The sequence below is a fragment of the Nomascus leucogenys genome, chromosome 22a, assembly GCF_006542625.1.
Source record: "Nomascus leucogenys isolate Asia chromosome 22a, Asia_NLE_v1, whole genome shotgun sequence".
Lineage (NCBI taxonomy): Eukaryota > Metazoa > Chordata > Mammalia > Primates > Hylobatidae > Nomascus > Nomascus leucogenys.
In genome coordinates this window covers 130,880,760-130,897,941 of record NC_044402.1, presented here as the reverse complement: position 1 = coordinate 130,897,941, position 17,182 = coordinate 130,880,760, and the positions used below count along the sequence as shown (strand labels likewise).

General features: G+C 40.0%; 1 protein-coding gene across 3 annotated transcripts in view; it reads right to left on the bottom strand.

The window, feature by feature from the left end:
- The window catches only part of SP140 (SP140 nuclear body protein), a 70,502-nt gene extending 53,523 nt beyond the window's left edge, over positions 1–16,979 (bottom strand). The window contains exons 1-8 of one of the 3 annotated variants that reach the window (XM_003274762.4): positions 16,780–16,979; positions 11,340–11,517; positions 10,225–10,393; positions 7,132–7,215; positions 4,808–4,888; positions 3,546–3,638; positions 2,690–2,767; positions 590–739 (exon numbers count right to left, since the gene is read on the bottom strand). In XM_003274762.4, coding sequence (XP_003274810.4) covers positions 590–739; positions 2,690–2,767; positions 3,546–3,638; positions 4,808–4,888; positions 7,132–7,215; positions 10,225–10,393; positions 11,340–11,517; positions 16,780–16,838 — 892 coding nt within the window. In that variant the 5' untranslated portion in view covers positions 16,839–16,979. Of the gene's footprint in view, positions 1–589; positions 740–2,689; positions 2,768–3,545; positions 3,639–4,807; positions 4,889–7,131; positions 7,216–9,532; positions 9,847–10,224; positions 10,394–11,339; positions 11,518–16,779 lie in introns of those variants that run through there. The other 2 variants (XM_030802385.1, XM_003274722.4) reach the window with 2 other exon arrangements.
- Between the last annotated feature and the right edge of the window lie 203 nt (positions 16,980–17,182).

The window sequence follows — 17,182 nt, the reverse complement described above, 5'->3', positions numbered from 1 at the left end:
TTCTCTCCAACTGGCTTCTCTTGTCTCCTGTTTCTATGTCTTTTTTCTTTTTCAGTGATACCGTATCCCTTTTCTATTATTTCTGTAGCTCTTATTCTAGATCCCTCTCCTATTCCAAAGGGCAGGCTCTATTTCCATGCTGTGTTTCCATGATTTCCCTTCCCTCCCATTAGCATTTTTTTTTTCCTTAAAGCCTTACATTGATCCCTGGTCCACTCCTCTGGGAACCTGCAGAACTCCTTGGGCTTCTTTCTATTCTGACCCTGTGACCCGGCCCTGAACCCCCAGCTGGCCTTGCACAACCATCACCCAGTGACACATCCGGGACACTGGTGCCCACTCTTCCTTTTCTACTTTGCCTTTGCGATAATATCCTGCTTGCATTTCTGTGCTTTATTTCTCAGTCTGTAAGATAGACATTTAGCTGTTTGCATACCGATGTTAAAGATTTCATGAGGGTAAAAGGAGCTCTTGTGCAATCCAGTCATCTGATAGAGACTGTCAGAAACTTTGCCCACCTGCTCTCCCACCCCATGTTGGCACTCCCATTTTCACCCTTGACACATGTCTCTGCTTCTTCTGTTTCTACCTCTACTTCTTGCCACTGGACTCTCTTGGTACTTCTCCTTGTGTTGGTTTCTTTTTCCGGGACTGTTCCTGCCTTCCTCGTCTCCCTCTTTCTTCCCCGGTGCTGTGCTGTGTGTCTTTGCCACATCTATCATCTTGTTGCTTTCTAGAACTAGGGATCAAAAAAGGCATCTCTGAGAGCATATGTAATTTCCATATGATTTCACTAGATTAGTGAGCATGATGGAGATTTTAGTGAAACAAGATGACTTTTCCAAGCACAGGGCTAAGGCTTTAGGAAGGCTCAGTTGAGAAAGAGTCATCAGAAAATGACAATCACTAGAAAATTTGTATATAAACCTTGAAGCAATTGCAGGAGAGGCAGACATGAAGCTGGAGCCTTGGGGGAAAAATAGATTTAGTCCTTATGACCCCGAGTAGTTATTGATTTAAAGTGGAAACATAAGATAAGCCAACTTCCATTTTTGAAAGAGTTGCTTGAGTTGGAAAGAATGGATGTGAGAGGTACAAGACCAGAGGAAATAGGTGAGTCTAGAGGCTGTTGCTCCAGTCCAAGAGAGAGATCTTACCAGAGTTTTTGTGTTGGGGTGGAAGGAAATGGACAGGTGAGATATGTAGAACTCACTAAAAGTCTACTGGATGGTTGATGGGGTGTTTAAGTTGAGGGAGGTGGGGAGAGTCATGAGTGGCTCCTAGGTTTCTGCTTGAAGAATGGAGTAATAGTGTTTCATCCTGAGATAGGGAACACTGGGAAAGGAGTCAGATCTGTGTCAGGAAAGATGGTATGTACTCTTGGAGGTGTCTTGTATTGAGGTTCCTGAAAAACATCCAAATGGAGAGGTCTTTCAAATATCTTCATGAATGTATTCAGGTACTCAGATGAATGAACTTAGAAGATAAATCTGGACATATGTGTTTTGAAATCATTAAGTTATAGATGGGAGAGACATGAAAGCCTCAGGGGGAGGTCGACTGCCTCTGAGGACATTACAGGTGCCATTTTGATAGCTTGGGGATACCATAATGTGAAAACTCGCTGCTAACATGTCTCATTCTTGGGCCAGAAGTTATTTCTGTCCAGTGAATCTTCCCTCCATCCCTACAATGTTCCATATTGTTCCCCATCTCTTGCAAGCAGTTTTCACTCTCTGCTAACTTTTCACTTGTTCTCCTTTCTCTTTTTCTCTGTGTATAACTTTTGTGCCTCTCCTCCACTGTCTCTGTCTCGGAGCACTTTTCTTCTCTCTGTTCCTCTCATAATATTTTCTCCACCTTTTAAGTCCTGTGCCTTATTTAATAATCAAGCTTATCTCCTTTCTTCCATGGTGCTCATTTCCATGCATCTATCTGTTCTCTCTAATTAGCTTTCTGTTCCTAATTTTTCAATCCAAAATTTAAATCTAAAAATTTAAATTTCAGTCTTTCTGTATATTCTGTCTTATTTTTCTCCTATACCATCAAAGGTGTCATCTTTTGCCATTAACAAAGGGCAGGGACCCTTCCCTTTGTGAAGTTCATTTCAACAGTCTTTCACTGAGTTTTCTATATTGCAATATACTCACTATATCCATGCTCTTGGCATAACCTCGAGAAAACAAGTTGAAAATTATCTCCCCTTCCTTATAACCCAATGTGGTATTATTACCCAAATATTACCCAACATGGTAATATTTGGATCCCACAACTATTTAGGTAAAACTGGCAATCACTCAGCTCTCTCTTTATTTAATGACTCAAATTATATTTTCCTTTCTCTCTCTCTTTCCCTACGTCCTATATGCAGGAAAGCCCCAACCAGTCTGAGCTCATCCTTCTTTTGCTACTTGTGTCTCTTAAGGAAAGTAGGAAGAAGCTGGGCATAGACTGTCTGTGTCTGTATGTGGGGAGGGATGCATGGATGGATGGATGGCTGGATGGATGACTGGATGGATGGATGGATGGATACACAGATGGATGGATGGATAGATGGATGGATGGATGGATGGATGGATAGACACATGAATGAACACATGAATAGATGGGGGAATGGGAAGGGAGATGAAAGAGTAGGTGTTTTTGTAGGTAGACAGAAAAATAAAGCTTTAATTTAAATCCTAATTACCTTCTGTATCATAAGGCAGTAACTTGGGCATTCCTTCTGATTCTCCTTCATCTATTTGTATAGCAAGTTCACAGGACACTGCAGAGTGAAGGAGGAACATGACAGACAATTGACAGTGACCTGGACACCTACCTGGATCCATGCTGAGCTCTAATGTTCAGGTGTAGAACTGCTCCCTGGGAATAAAGGTATCTTTGCACCAAATAAGAGTGGCTCCACTTCTTCTAGCATCTTGTCAGGCCCCTTTCCCCTCTCTCCCTCTCTCTCTTTTTCTTTTTTCTCCCTCTAACCATCTTTACACATTGCTGCATCTGCACCATAAACCACCTCCAGGATCTCTTTGACTTGACTTCCTCTCCCTGACTTCTACCATCTCTTTGCATTTCTGTCTCTTTCTTCCTTCATGATATTTGTTACCTCTTTGCCCCATTATATCCCTATTCATTCTTCTAACTTTGTCACTTCCACTTTGCCTCTTCTATATACAGTATTTCATTATTCCTAAATAATCCCTGGCAAGTAAGTTTAAAATTCTCTCTTTTCTCAAACCCCATCCTGGTAGGATTTAGATTCCATATTCATGTAGATAAAATTGGGCCCACTTAGGCAACACCATTTTATGCCTCCAATCAGAGTAATTTTTATTACTCTGTACCCTTATGCTCTCTGCCCAGGAGCCCCTCCACTAAAGGGCTCAGCCCTCCTTTACCTCTTGCCTCCCACACACCTGGGGAAAACAACCACAGGCTGAACAAAAGTGTGTTACAGGGGTGGTGGTGGAAAGAAGGAAGTGTTGTTTGCATGGAGATAGGCCAACTAACTTAATGAGATAATTGGTCATTTAAATCATAATTACCTCCCACACCTGGTAGTAGGCTGGGTGCATCTTCCACATCTCCTCCATCAGCCTTTGGGAGAGCTAATTGCTCACAAGACTCTGAAGACAAACCTGGAAATAAACAAGTCACAGTGATGAGAGCACAGACCTCAGGAAATTCCTGCTGAATCCTGGTGTTCAGCACTCAGGTGAGCTTCTCCTTGCAAAAAAAACACCATTGCTCCAAGGACCTCGCCTGAGCCCTGCCACAGCCTTGCTCTGCCTGTTTTCCTTCTGGTCATCTCTCTGCTACCTCCTTTCTCCTCATTTTTTGGTTGCCACATGCTCTTGCTTCTACGCCATGAAGCACTGTCCATCTCCTTCACTCCCTGGGATTCCCTCTCTTTTTCTTTTCTGTTGCTCTTCAATGACCTCCATCACATTTTCCTATGTTTCATTTTCATTTCCTACTTGTCTCCATTTCTCTTCTTCAGGATTTCTTGCATCCCGCATGGCAGATTCCCATCTTACCGTTTCTCTCTGCTTTTCCCTGCTCTGGCCACGGAAATACTTTTGTTGAATAAGAGTCTCCTTGCACCAGGCCCTGGCCCACTGCCCTAAGAACCTGCAGGCCTCCTTGGGTCTCCTGTGTGAACTCCAACCCGTGACCCTGGCTACCCTGATCTCTGCCAAACTCACACAACCATCACCACAGTGACTCAGCAGGGATGTGGGTCATGTTCTTGCTTGACTAATTTGACCTGGTAAAAGACCTTACACCTTTCTATGCTTCTACTTCTACTTTATTTAGCTATAAAATAGAAATAAACCATCTAAATTCATAAGCTGTGGAGATAAAATGGCATCTTGTTTGCCAAAATTCTTTGAACAATAACTATGTAAGATAGTAACACAATGGAAAATATTTGACAAAAATTATCATTTAGTTTTTCGAGTAGTTGGTCTGCTGGAAGATGTTTCTTTTGAAGGCCTTCTATAGTAAGGGACAAAATAATAATAGTAACAAACAATAATAGTTTTTATTCTCTAGAGAAAATAAATGGTGGGTAGGTATAATCAAGTTTTTATTATTAGTAGACATGAAAGACATCATCCTTCTCTAGCATATTTCTACTATAACATACACTTAGGAACATTTAGCAGAATTATAGGATCCAAGGACAAAATAGATCTTTTGCCTGTGGCATGTACTCAGAGTAAAACGCATTAGGAAACACCAGCTCTGAATTCCACCTCCTGACACCCTGCAGGTCAGGGAGGGCAAGTCACTCCTTCCTTACCTGGCTCACACCTTGGCGAGGAGCTCAAGGATTCCTGAGGCACTTTTACACCACCCATTTCATGACAGGTATTGCTGTTCTCTGCAGAAAGGAATGAAATCCCTCAGATGTCTTGATTTATGGTCAAGAAGGCATCAAAACAAGAAAACAAATAATGAGAAAACTAAGAAAACCTGATAAACTGGAAGGTCCCCTCTCCCCAAACAACCTGACCTGAGGATTAAGTCCTTCAGTAACCTTCACCAGAGGCTGAGAATAATTCATCCATTGTGGAGGAATCTTCCTTTCCTTATACCTTGTTCTCTTTCCCATTTTCTCACTCATGTCTTTCCATCTGTTTCTGTACATTTCCTCAACCTCTGCCTCTGTTTCTTTCTGCAGATGTTTCTTGGAGCCTCTCTTTCCTAGATGCCTTTCTCTCTTCTCTGCTCCTGCAAATTTTTCTCTTGCTTTCTCTGATACTGCTCTTTCTCTCCCATCCTTGGTCTCCCAATTGTGCCTTTCTAGCTTTCTCTAAAGAAAGACCTCCCTTTGATCGTATATTCTAAGTAGGATTTAGCTGGATTGGAGAAGGGTAAATGGAGGATAGTGGGACAGGAAAACAATTCTAAATAAGGCAGCATAGAGAAAACACAGGGAAAGGCTCAGTTTGAAAGAGAGATTTAACAATTGAAGTTATTGGGGGAAATTTTATTCTACCTTGAAGTAATATTTCAGGAGGCAGGTGATTAAGCTGGAGAAGTAAGCAGGTGGCTCATTGTGGATGCCTTTGGATGCTACTTAAAAGCCCATTTATTTAATCCTTAGTGTATTAAGGAGGTAAGTAGGAAAATGATACAATCTGATGTGCATTTTAAAATATCCCATCTAGTTGAAGTGCAAATAACACATTTGATGGAAGCAAGATTAGAGGGAGGAGATGAGCAAAGGATGTTGCCCTGAGAATCATGAGAGTGATGGAGATCTGGACCAGAGACCTGGTCTTCGTGATGCAAAGATGGACAGGCCAGGGGCAACCTGAAGATGAAATGATTACGTTGGCTGCATAACTGGCATGTATTTGAGGGCAAGGGAGGAGTCATCCATGATGACTTGACTAGGTTTCCAACTTGAAAAACCATGGGATAATAGTGATCCATTTCTGAGAGAAAGAGTCCTGCAGAGGAGTTAGATCTAACTCGAGCAATGAAGATGTTGCTTTCAGTTCTCAAAGTACCAAGTTTAAGGTTCTTGAAAAAATTCAAGTGTAGATGTCTATCTGACCCTTGAGTAAAGGTCCTCGGGTCCATGAATAAATGTACTCTAAAGATAAGTTAGAGTGGAGATTTGTGCTTGGGAATCATTGGACTATTCTGGGAGAGACCTATTGAAATCCAAGTATGATGCAAGTGCCACTTTGATGTGGGAACAGTTCATTCTGAAAACTTACGGTTAATGGAGCCAACCCTTGTAAAGTTACTGATACCCAGTGCTGTTACCTCAAACCTACACTGTCCCCGTCTGTTTCTCTCTCCCTTTTATCCACTTTTCACTCTCAAGTGATTTTACACCCTTTTTCTCTTAACTCTTTATCTACATAGTTGCCTCTGTACCTCTCCACTTTCCCCATTTCTTGGTATTTATTTTCCTCTCATCTTTCTTTTCCCATATACTTCTCTCTCCATTTTTATCTCTGATCCTTGGCAGATGTTTCGGTTTACCTTTTCTCTGCTGTATCTTATACTTCCTCTCTTTCCATTTCTGTTTCTCCCATTTCACTTTGATCTTCTAACTGCCAACACTATATCAGTTTTGTCTCCCTGCGCAATTCTATCTTTCACGCTCCTCTCTCTCTCCATATCCAAAACCCCCCTCTTGGACTGTGACCACAGTACTAGGGATCCCTAACTGGTCAACTCCATAAGGAACATCTCTCACCTGAATCTGATATGGCTTAGGTTATTTCTGAGTTTCTCTTAATAGTTCTATGAAATTAATTAAAAATAATCCCCTTATCTCAACCTCAGAGGGTAGAATTTTTATGTTCCTTTAGAAGATGGAATCCATTCATATAATTTGTCCTCTATTATTCTGTCTACCTTTCCCATTTTCTCTCTTTATATTCTCCACCAATGGAGACTCCATTTATTCAAGAGATTGGATCTCCTTTTTCATTGGTTCTCTCACACCTGTTGGCAGATAAGGGCAGGTACATGGCTGTGTGAGGGGAGGAGGACTGGAAGATAACAGAGGGCTAAGATAGGAGAGAAAATACAAGATTTGCCTCTATGAAGACAAGGAAGCAAAACTTTAATAAGGGCATTGATCAGCTAAATGATAGTTACCTTGTTTACCATATGGTAGTAATCTGGGTCTATCTTCTAACTCGCTTACATTATTCATTTGGAGAGGTGAGTGTTCATGGCATACTGAGGAAAACAATGTGAAAATCACCAAACTCAGACAGTGACCAGAGGAGAGACCTCAGTGTGCTCAAGATGAACTTGATGTCCAAGCCCCAGGATCTCCCGCCCCCGAGGTCCAACAGAGCCTTGTTCCCCTTTTTTTCATTGAGATGCACATATCTTAAGTGTAAATCATTGTGAAACCAACATCCCAGTCAAGATTCAGAACACTTCCACCATCCCAGAAAATTGCTTTGTGCTTCAGACACCACTGTTCTGGTTCCTATCACCAGCAATGGCTCCTTCCTTTCTGGCATTGTACTTGTCTGTATTGTCTGTACTTGTACTTATATAAATAAGATCATGCAGTATGTACTCTTACAACTTGCTTATTTTGCTCAACATAATGTTTTTGAGATTTATCCATGTTGCTCTATGTGATAACAGTTCATTCTTTTTGTTGCTGAATAGTATTATACTCTATAAATTAGTCATAGTTTATCTACCCTCCTGTTGATGAGCATTTGGGCTGGTTCCTGATTTTAGTTATTATGAATAAGGCTGCCATAAACATCCTTATACAAATCTTTGGATGAACGTATTTTCATTTCTCTCATGTAAATACCTAGGAGTGAAACTGCCAAGATCATAGGTTAGATTTAACTTTATAGGAAATTGCCAGGCACTTTCCCAAAGTGGTCGTTATCATTTTACATTCCTACCAGCAAGGGATGGGAGGTCCAATTGTTCCATATTCTCATCAGCACTTGGTATTGTCAGTCTTTTTAAATTTAGCAATTCTAGTGAGTGAATGATATCTCACTATGACTTTAATTTGCATTTCCCTCATGATTAATAATGTCATACACTTTATATTCTTGCTGGACATTTTATATCTCCGGTCCTGAAATGTCTGTTCAAATCGTTTGTCCATTTTTTGAATTGGTGATGTGTCCTTTTATTATTCATTTATAGGAGTTCTTCATATTTTGTGAGTACAATCCTTTGTTAGATATGTGTATTGCAAATATTTTCTCCCAGTCTATGGCTTGTTTTTTCCTTTTCTTAATGGTGACTTTGGATGCATAGTTTTTAATTTGGTGACATCTAATTTACCAAGTTTTTCTTTTATGATCCATGTTTCTTTGTGTCCTGTATAGCAAATTACTGCCTACTCACAGTTTGCAAACACACTGTCTTATGTTTTCTTTTGGCAGCTTCATACTTGTAGTCTTAAATTCTAGATTTGTGATCCAACTTGAATTATTTTTTGTGGATGTGTAGTTATAAGTAGAGGTTTATTTTTTCTTTTTTCAATCTTTTTACAATTCATTCTACTTCTGCCAATTGTTCACATTTCTACTCATAGTCTGAGGCAGTGGGCAGTGGTGAGCCTCAGGTGCCTGTCACCCAAACACAGGAAGTGCCAGATACTAACATATGAGATGTGGATGCTGGGGCCAGGAGGATCCCCACAGTCCACAAACAGAATCAGAGCCCCTGAGATGTGGGCAGTAGAAGTAACATCATTCCCTTCATTGCCACAGCCTGGAACACCCTGGTTAAAATACAAATATTGACTCAAAATTTGTGCCTAGGTACAGTTGGCTTGGGATCTGTGGATTCACCCAACCTCAGATTAAAAATATGGGACAAAATTTAAAAATAATAACAGGCCAGGCATGGTGGCTCATGTCTATAATCCCAGCATTTGGGGAAGCCAAGGCAGGCAGATCACCTGAGGTCGGGGGTTCAAGACCAGCCTGGCCAACATGGCGAAACCCCGTCTCTACCAAAAATACAAAAAAATTAGCCAGGTGTGGTGGTGGGTGACTGTAATCCCAGATACTCAAGTGGCTGAGGCAGGAAAATCACTTGAACCAAGGAGGTGGAGGTTGCAGTAGCCAAGATCACACTCCAGCCTGGGTGACAGAGTGAACTCTGTCTCAATAAATAAATAAATAAAATAACAATAAAAAAATTTAAAATAATCAAATGAAAAATACAATTTAACAACTATTTACATAGCATTTACATTGTATTAGGTATTGTAATCTAGAGATGATTTAAAGTATACTGCTGCATGTGCATAGGTTATTCACAAATACGATGCCATTTTATATAAGGGACTTAAGCCTCCAGGACTGAGGGTGGTGGGTATTCCTGAAACCAATCCCTCGTGGATACCAAAGGAGGCATGTACAGTATTTGATTTCCTCTAGACCTTTCTCTGACTTGGATGTATCATAATATGAAAACGAGATACCTCTTTTTTGAATCAAGGTATAGTATTCACAAATCAACACATCCCATTTTTCATACTGACTTCTTTTACTTTTCCCCTGTTTAAATGCCCTTTATTGCTTCTTTATTTTCCAAAAACTAAACTCCAGATTCCTTAGCACAGGGTGTCAAGCCCTCTAGAATCCACTTCAGCTTCTTTCTCTGGAATCAGCTCCCAAACCCTCCCTCCCACACTCTGCAATTCAACCACGTGGTTTGGAAGGGCCCCCACCAACCCCCTTTTCTGTCTTCATAGCTTTCACATGCAGCTCCTCCTCAGTGTACCAGTATGTGCTAGGCTCTCTTCGTGACTTCTCGAGTCTTCGTTTGGAGAAACAAGTTGACACAGGACTGCACTGAATGATAAATTTTCTAATACAAAGAAAATTGTTTTATCTTTGAACATATCTGCAAATATCAGAGAAGGCTTCCTCCTTTCCTATGAAAAGGCATCACTCATGTCTTCCTTCAAAAAAATGGAGACTTCAACCCTATGTTTTACAGCATCAAAATCAAGTCCTGGCTGAGCAACCATTTGCAGGATTACTTGGTTAACGTCTGTCACTCCCACTATATGTAAACTCCATAAGGACATGGGACATGTGTGTTTTTTCATCATTATATTCCCCCAGGCTTGGCATGTAATAGTCACTCAGTCAAACATTTGTCAAATATGAATGAAGAGTGAATGAATGAATCAATGAATGAAATGGGTTTGAATCCCCCAAAGCTGTTGAGAGCTATAGTTACCATTTTGGAAGCTTCTATAAATCTCGTTTAAATCAGGATAGGCCATCAGGTTAATCCTGCTGAACACTGCTTCCAGATGTGACCAGCCAAATGTCTTCTCCAGTTCACTGAGTACACAATACATCACTCTTGTCACTGGGACCAGGTTTCTAAAAGCTTCTTGAAAATGCTTAAAAATATTAAATGGAGAATTATGTAGCTAGAGATTTATGGGTTACAAAAGACTCTCAGGTTGTAGATAGAACATCTATTCTCTTGTGAAATGTTAGAATTTTGCATATATTTGGATGACTTCTTAAATGTCCTCCACCATAAAAAATACACTCTAATTTTTTGAACCTGACTTTCTGACATTGTTGTACACTTAAGAGGAGAGAGTAATTTTAAACAATAAATGTGGGTTCAAAGTTGAATGTTGTGTGTGGCTTTAAAGCCTGGTCAGGTTATTTCAGGAGTGGCCTTAACAAGGCTGTTCTGTTGTGTGGACAATAACCACTACTAGGATTGGCCTGGCCTGACGAGCTCCAGGAAACCAATCAACCAGCCCCCTACTGTGACGCCTGGCCAAAGGGCACAGAAAATTCACAAAGACAAGAAGGCTTGTCCTCAGTATCCCTAAGGGCATCCACTGCTAACATTAACTTGCATTCTAGGGCTCTAGAAATGTCCAAAGATCAAACAACAATTTGGAGAGACAGTAGCAAGCATCCACTTCCAAATGTAACCTAACATGACACAACTTCCCTGTGAGTTTCAAAAAATCTCAGTTTCAAGTGTTTCAAATAAGTAGGCTTTGGAATGGAACGCTGCCTAGCTCACTTATTTTAATTATGGCTACCATTAGTAGATTGTATACATGTACCTAGGATGACCTGCACCCATACAACATTCCCATTCTCTCTCCTGCCCCACCTCCCTCACTGTGGCCCTCCCCCAACATTTACTACAGAAGAAGGGAGGTTTTCTATGATGCCTGCTTCTCCTGTCACCTCCTAACCTATGGGATGGTGAAGGTCCCCACTCACAGGAGGCCCTTTAGCCTGTTCATTGCATCTTGAAGTCTGGCATAATTGAGTATGGACCTGGTTTACCATCATTTGGAAATTCTTACTTACTTCATACATCTGCTCAGAGATGAAGGAGCGGTCTCGGAGGCCCATAAGAAAAGGAAATGGCCTTGTTATTGCACTTGCAATCTCCACCTTGTGTTCTCTGAAGAACCTGAAAATGGGCTCAGGGCAAACCTGCTCCTGCAGGTTCTGACCCTCTACGTTCTGGATCTCTGCGACCATCCTAAGAAACAAAGATACAACGTGGAAGTAGACACTGAGTTTCCAAGAGGTTTGTGGTGGCTAGAAGATTTTAGACATGAAGGATGGCCAATGGAGAGCCAACATGTGTAAAATAGGCATTCTTATGGGGAGACCAGAATGAATGGAATTTATTTATTTTGGGAAAAATCAAGGTGGAAAAGATGAAAACGGTGAACTTAAGAAAGACCTGTACACAGAAGTAAAAAGGCTCACCCTGTTCCAATCAAACTATTATAAAGAGACCTTCACCTGAACTCTCTAGGGAAAATATGCAGTTAAAAGATATCAACATCTTTATAGGAATTGACATGATACTGTGGTAATTAATTTTATATGCCAACTTGGAGGGTGTTTTTGGATAAGATTAACATTTAAATTGGTGAATTTGGAGTAGGGCAGATTGCCTTCCATAATGTGGGTAGGGCTTGCCCAACCAATTGAAAGCCTGAATAGAACCAAAAGACTAGTGTCCCCAAGAAAGAAAGAATCTTCTAGTAGACTGCATTCAGACTGGAGCTGCACCATCAGCTCTCCCAGGTCTCCAACCAGCAGGCCCACACTACAGATTTTGGACTTGCCAGCCTTCATAATTGCAAGAACCAATTCCTTATAACAAATCTCTTTCTCTGTATATACACATCCTGTTGGTTCTGTTGCTCTGGATAACTTTAACTGACAGAGAAAGAAATAAAAATCTGGCTGAGATATTACAGAACCTAACACTGAACTGCAAGTCTTCTTAGTTAACAACAAAGAGAGGAAATCTCAGGAGACGTAAAGGAGATGTACCTCCTCCATCTGTAACTGCAGAGGGAGGGTGGCATTCTGCACATAAAATTGGTTCAAAGACTCTCATCTGGTAAGGTTTGATTAAGAATAGTCACAAGAAGGCCGGGCGCAGTGGCTCACGCCTATAATCCCAGCACTTTGGGAGGCCGAAGCAGGGGGATCACAAGGTCAGGAGATCGAGACCATCCTGGCTAACACGGTGAAACCCTGTCTCTACTAAAAACACAAAAAATTAGCCGGGCGTGGTGGCAGGTGCCTGTAGTCCCAGCTGCTCGAGAGGCTGAGACAGGAGAATGGCGTGAACCCAGGAGGCAGAGCTTGCAGTGAGCTGAGATTGCGCCACTGCACTCCAGCCTGAGCGACAGAGAGAGACTCTGTCTCAAAACAAAACAAAACAAAACAAAACAAAAAAAACAGTCACAAGAAAATCACTCTTTCTCTGGTCCAACATGGAGATTTGTGTGAATATGCAAAACTAGGACACATTGATCTGTCTAAACTTGGAGACCTCTGGATTTCAGACGTCAAGGCTGTGCTTGGGAAACTAATTTTTAATCACAAAAGTTTGTAGTTCTGATTCTTACTTGCTAAATTGTTCCCCTTGTTAATAGGCCTTAACAAGTTTATCTGTATTTCTAAACGGTACAAAGACTTCCAGGATTTTTTTTATCCCACCAGGAAATGGTCATTAGGACTTTCCATTCCTTAAACATGCATCAGGATAGAATAGAGGATCACTAAGATTTGCCATTCTCCAAACATGCACCATTTATCTACTGAATTCTTTTAAAAAAGAAAAAGACTTCTGGTTTAAAATCGTTGATTAGTGACAACTGTTTTTCTCCTCTCTCACTAGAGTATCTCCTAAAATGATAGTAAAGGAATTAAAGTCACAATGATGAAGACAAAGGAATTAGATAAGAAATTTTAACCTAAGTATGAAAGAGAAAAAGTGGTCAGAGGGGTACTCATTGCTATTGAAGGTGGACGATGCTTCCTGAGGTCAGAAAAGGATCCAGCGTGTCCTGCAGCCTCCCAGAGATGCAGTGGTGGTTGAGAAGGAGATGCAGAGATGAAAATCGAGAGATTGTTCCAAAGGCAAAATTAAAAACAGTTTGCTCTACGACACAGAACACCCACAATCAGGCAGAAGACTGGAGGTTTCTTCTTAAGAAAAATATAAATGACTCAGAGAAAAGGCCTTTACCCTCAGGGATTTGGTATTTGCTCAGTGAAGCCCACAAGTTTGCAAGCCCATCTCATTAAATGGAGTTTCAAGTTTGCTTTTCAGCATCTTGCTGGTAAGCATGAACAGACTACAACAGACCACAGCATTTGTGGAAACCTACAACATTAAGGAGTAAAACCAAGATAAGCAAAAGGCAAAAAATTACCCTAGCAGAAATAGAGATGTTTCAGGGAACAAAAAAAGAATTTCTAAACGACAAATATTATCATACAGAAAGAGAATATATTGTACCAAAAATTCCATGCAGAAAAGAAACAACCAGAAAATAAAACAGACCTTGGAAATTCAAAATGATTGTGAAATTTTTAAAAAGTGAACTAAAATTGTTATAAGATAAAGGAGGCAGAATTTCCCAGAACATATGGGGAAAAGCCCTAAAGGGAAAAATAAGTAAATTTGAAACCCTAAGTGTCTAAAACAATGATGCAAGCCTATAAACCTAGAGGTAAGAGGAAACTGCTAAAAAAAAACAAGTGTATACCCATCCAATTCTTGAGAATGGGTCCAAAAATTGAAATGGAAAAATGTATACCTTATTCAATGATTCATGTATGAGGGCAGAATCAATATTTAGATAGACAAGGACTCAAAAAATATTTTGCTCATGCACCTTCTGTGTTGATCACACATTTTTCAATGTTCTTTTCTTCTGGGCCAAGGTAAGATTGTACCTCCCTTGGAGCAATGGGTATCACTCTGGCAGAAGAGCTCAGAGGCAGCACCTGGTTAGGCATGCTCTCTGTTCCTCTACCACAGTGACTGTCATTTCAGATGGGGTGGCTGCTCCTCAGCCAGAGACTGAGTCCAGGATGAGGGTCCTCTGTGCAGAGGCCTGGTGACCCATTGAGATTTGGGAATTGTGTGTTCCTATAGAGCATCCTACTACATTTTTACTGACACTGTGTGGGACGAATTATTTGATGATGTACTACAATAACAGAATCAAGAAATCAGTATCAGTAAAGCCTTATTGTAAAGGAACTGGAAGCATCATTAAAAGCAGTTAAAATACTGATGTCTCCAATGTATAAATTATCTTAGAACAGTAATTCTCAAAGTGGGGTTTAGAGAACCCCTAGGATTGTGCAAGACCCTTTCAGGTGTCACCAAGTAAAACTCTTCTCATAATAACATATTATTTTCCCTTTTTCTTTCTCATTCTCTCATGAATATACAATGAAATTTTTCAGAGGCTAAATGGCCTGTGATGTCACAACGGATTGAATGCAGAAGCAGATAGGAGAGTCTAGCTGCCTTCTACTGATATTTAAAAGATGCATAAAAATGTAAAGCAATGCTAATCCTCTGGCTAATTTATTTCTATTTTGAAAAGTTTTATTATTTTTCATAAAAACACATCACTTATATTCACGGGTAATAAATTCACCACTATTATTTCTAAATGAATAAATACATATTTTAAGTGTTCAAAGTTTTAATTTCTAATATGGTAAATAGCAACAGCTATAACCCAATAAACAAAAGCCAATTCTTTGGGGTTCTCGATAATTTTTTAAAATATAAAAATATCCTGAATCCAAATATTTGAGAAGCACTGTTCTAAAAAGAGAGGATATATACTGCATATAATAAAATTATAGTAATTTCAATCTTCAACTTTAGATTCTACTTTAAAGTTTGTTTTGTTTTGTTTTGAGACGGAATCTCACTCTGTCACTGACGCTGGAGTGCAGTGGTGCAATATCTTGGTAAAGTTTTTTAAGTTGAGTGAGGACAAGTAAAAAATTGAGTTAAATAACTTATTTCAAATAAAAATTCAAATGATATAGTTATAAATTTGATGCTCTCAGTTAGAGAAATATACATTAAAGAATTAATTACCCAAGTCTAACAAATAAAGTCAAAATGAGGCTACAAACTTTACAAAATAATGAGAAAGAAAAACACGCTCTTTTTCTTATAGAAAATAGAGGCATAAAATATAAAAATAAAAAATCCATAAGCAACAAGATATTTAAAACAGATTAAGTTACCATCTTAAATTATAAATGTTCAAAATAGAATCTAACTACAAGAGACACAACAGAGATAAAGTAACATTAAAAATGTTAACAGTCAAAAGATGGATAAGTTTCATTAAGCAAATACAAATGAGAAAGAAGGTAAAATTCTCAATACTCACATTTAAAAAGCAAGATTAAAGATTAGTAATGGGAAAATCTTTCAAGGCTGTTAAAAAACATCTTACTTCCAATTCTTAGCTTTTCAAGTAGATAAAAATAAAAGAACAAAGATACACAAAATGTAAGTTTTAAAAATTGGCAAAATTGATTTTTTAATAGCTCTATGTTAAACACACAAGATCATACCATGTATTTGGCCCTGCAGTAATTTCAATAAATAATAATGAAGAGAAATTGAACAGGTTACACGCTCTGGCTATAATACTATAATGAAACCAAAATTTAAAACAAAAAGAAAGTTTGTCTTAAGAAAAAAGTCTAGCTGGGCGTGGTGGCTAACACCTGTAATCCCAAAATTATTTACTAATTTTTAGTAAAGACAGGGCTTCTCCATGGTGGTCAGGCTCATTGTCTTATATGTTTTAAAGATGATTTCCAGGCTTCTCTGACCAGATATGTAAAACATACCAGAAAAAGAATAGAAAAAGCAGAAGCAGCACTCACTCTCTACCTGCTTGCCTTTTTTGTTGGGTCTCTGCTTTCACTTCCTCCTACCAAGTATTCAGAGATCCTGAACTGACTCTAGGGTTAAGAGCCACATAGATGGGCTCAGAGCAGAACCGGTCCCCAACTACACAGCCTGGAAAGTGTGACAACAGACAGGCATTTCGACTTTAATTCTTCTAAAAAGATCTTTTTTAGACAGAGTTGTCTTTTGGAGTGGGGATAAAGGAGGCCTGGGGGAGAAGAGAGGGTTCAGAGGTCACGGGGAATCATCCAATCCTACAGCAAAGCCTCAGAAGGGGCATGATGTTCAAACAGCTCCAGTCCCGCCATTTGCAGATGTAAGAGAATAGGAAGATGATGTGAGTCACGGCATCCTTGAGTTTCTCCAACAACCAATCCCTGCAATTTAAAAAATCTGATTGCCTCGTTATTTATTTGTAACCTAATTCTATTGTATACCTGTAGAGTGAAGCTGGGTAGACATTAAATAACAAGTATGAATGGGAACCCTACCAGAGATGAAGGACAGACGGGAAAGGAGACGATGACCCACCTGAAGTTGAGATTGCTGTCTCCACTTGCCATCTGCCCCTGCTGGCCCTGCTGGGCCATGAGCTTGGCCTAGGATCACACCCGATTCGATTTTCACTGCCCCGTCCCTTCCTGCAGCTCTGAGGTGAAGCAGCCAACTGCCCCTCGGTGCTCAGTCGAAGAGGAAAAGAAAAGTGAAATTGCCTAACCAGCTGACGTGGGTGCACCAACTCTACAGTCCTCCCTCCACCCAATCTCCATGACGTCTCTCAGTCAAGGGAGGAGGAGCAGAGCCAGCCCCACGAGGCCACGGAAGACAGGGTCACTTGTTCCTGCCAAGGAAAGAGGGTGGAAAAGTCATTCAACTCAAGCAGATCAAAGTTGTTTTGAGGTAAGGTGGCATCATGAGGAGGAAGTAAACTCTG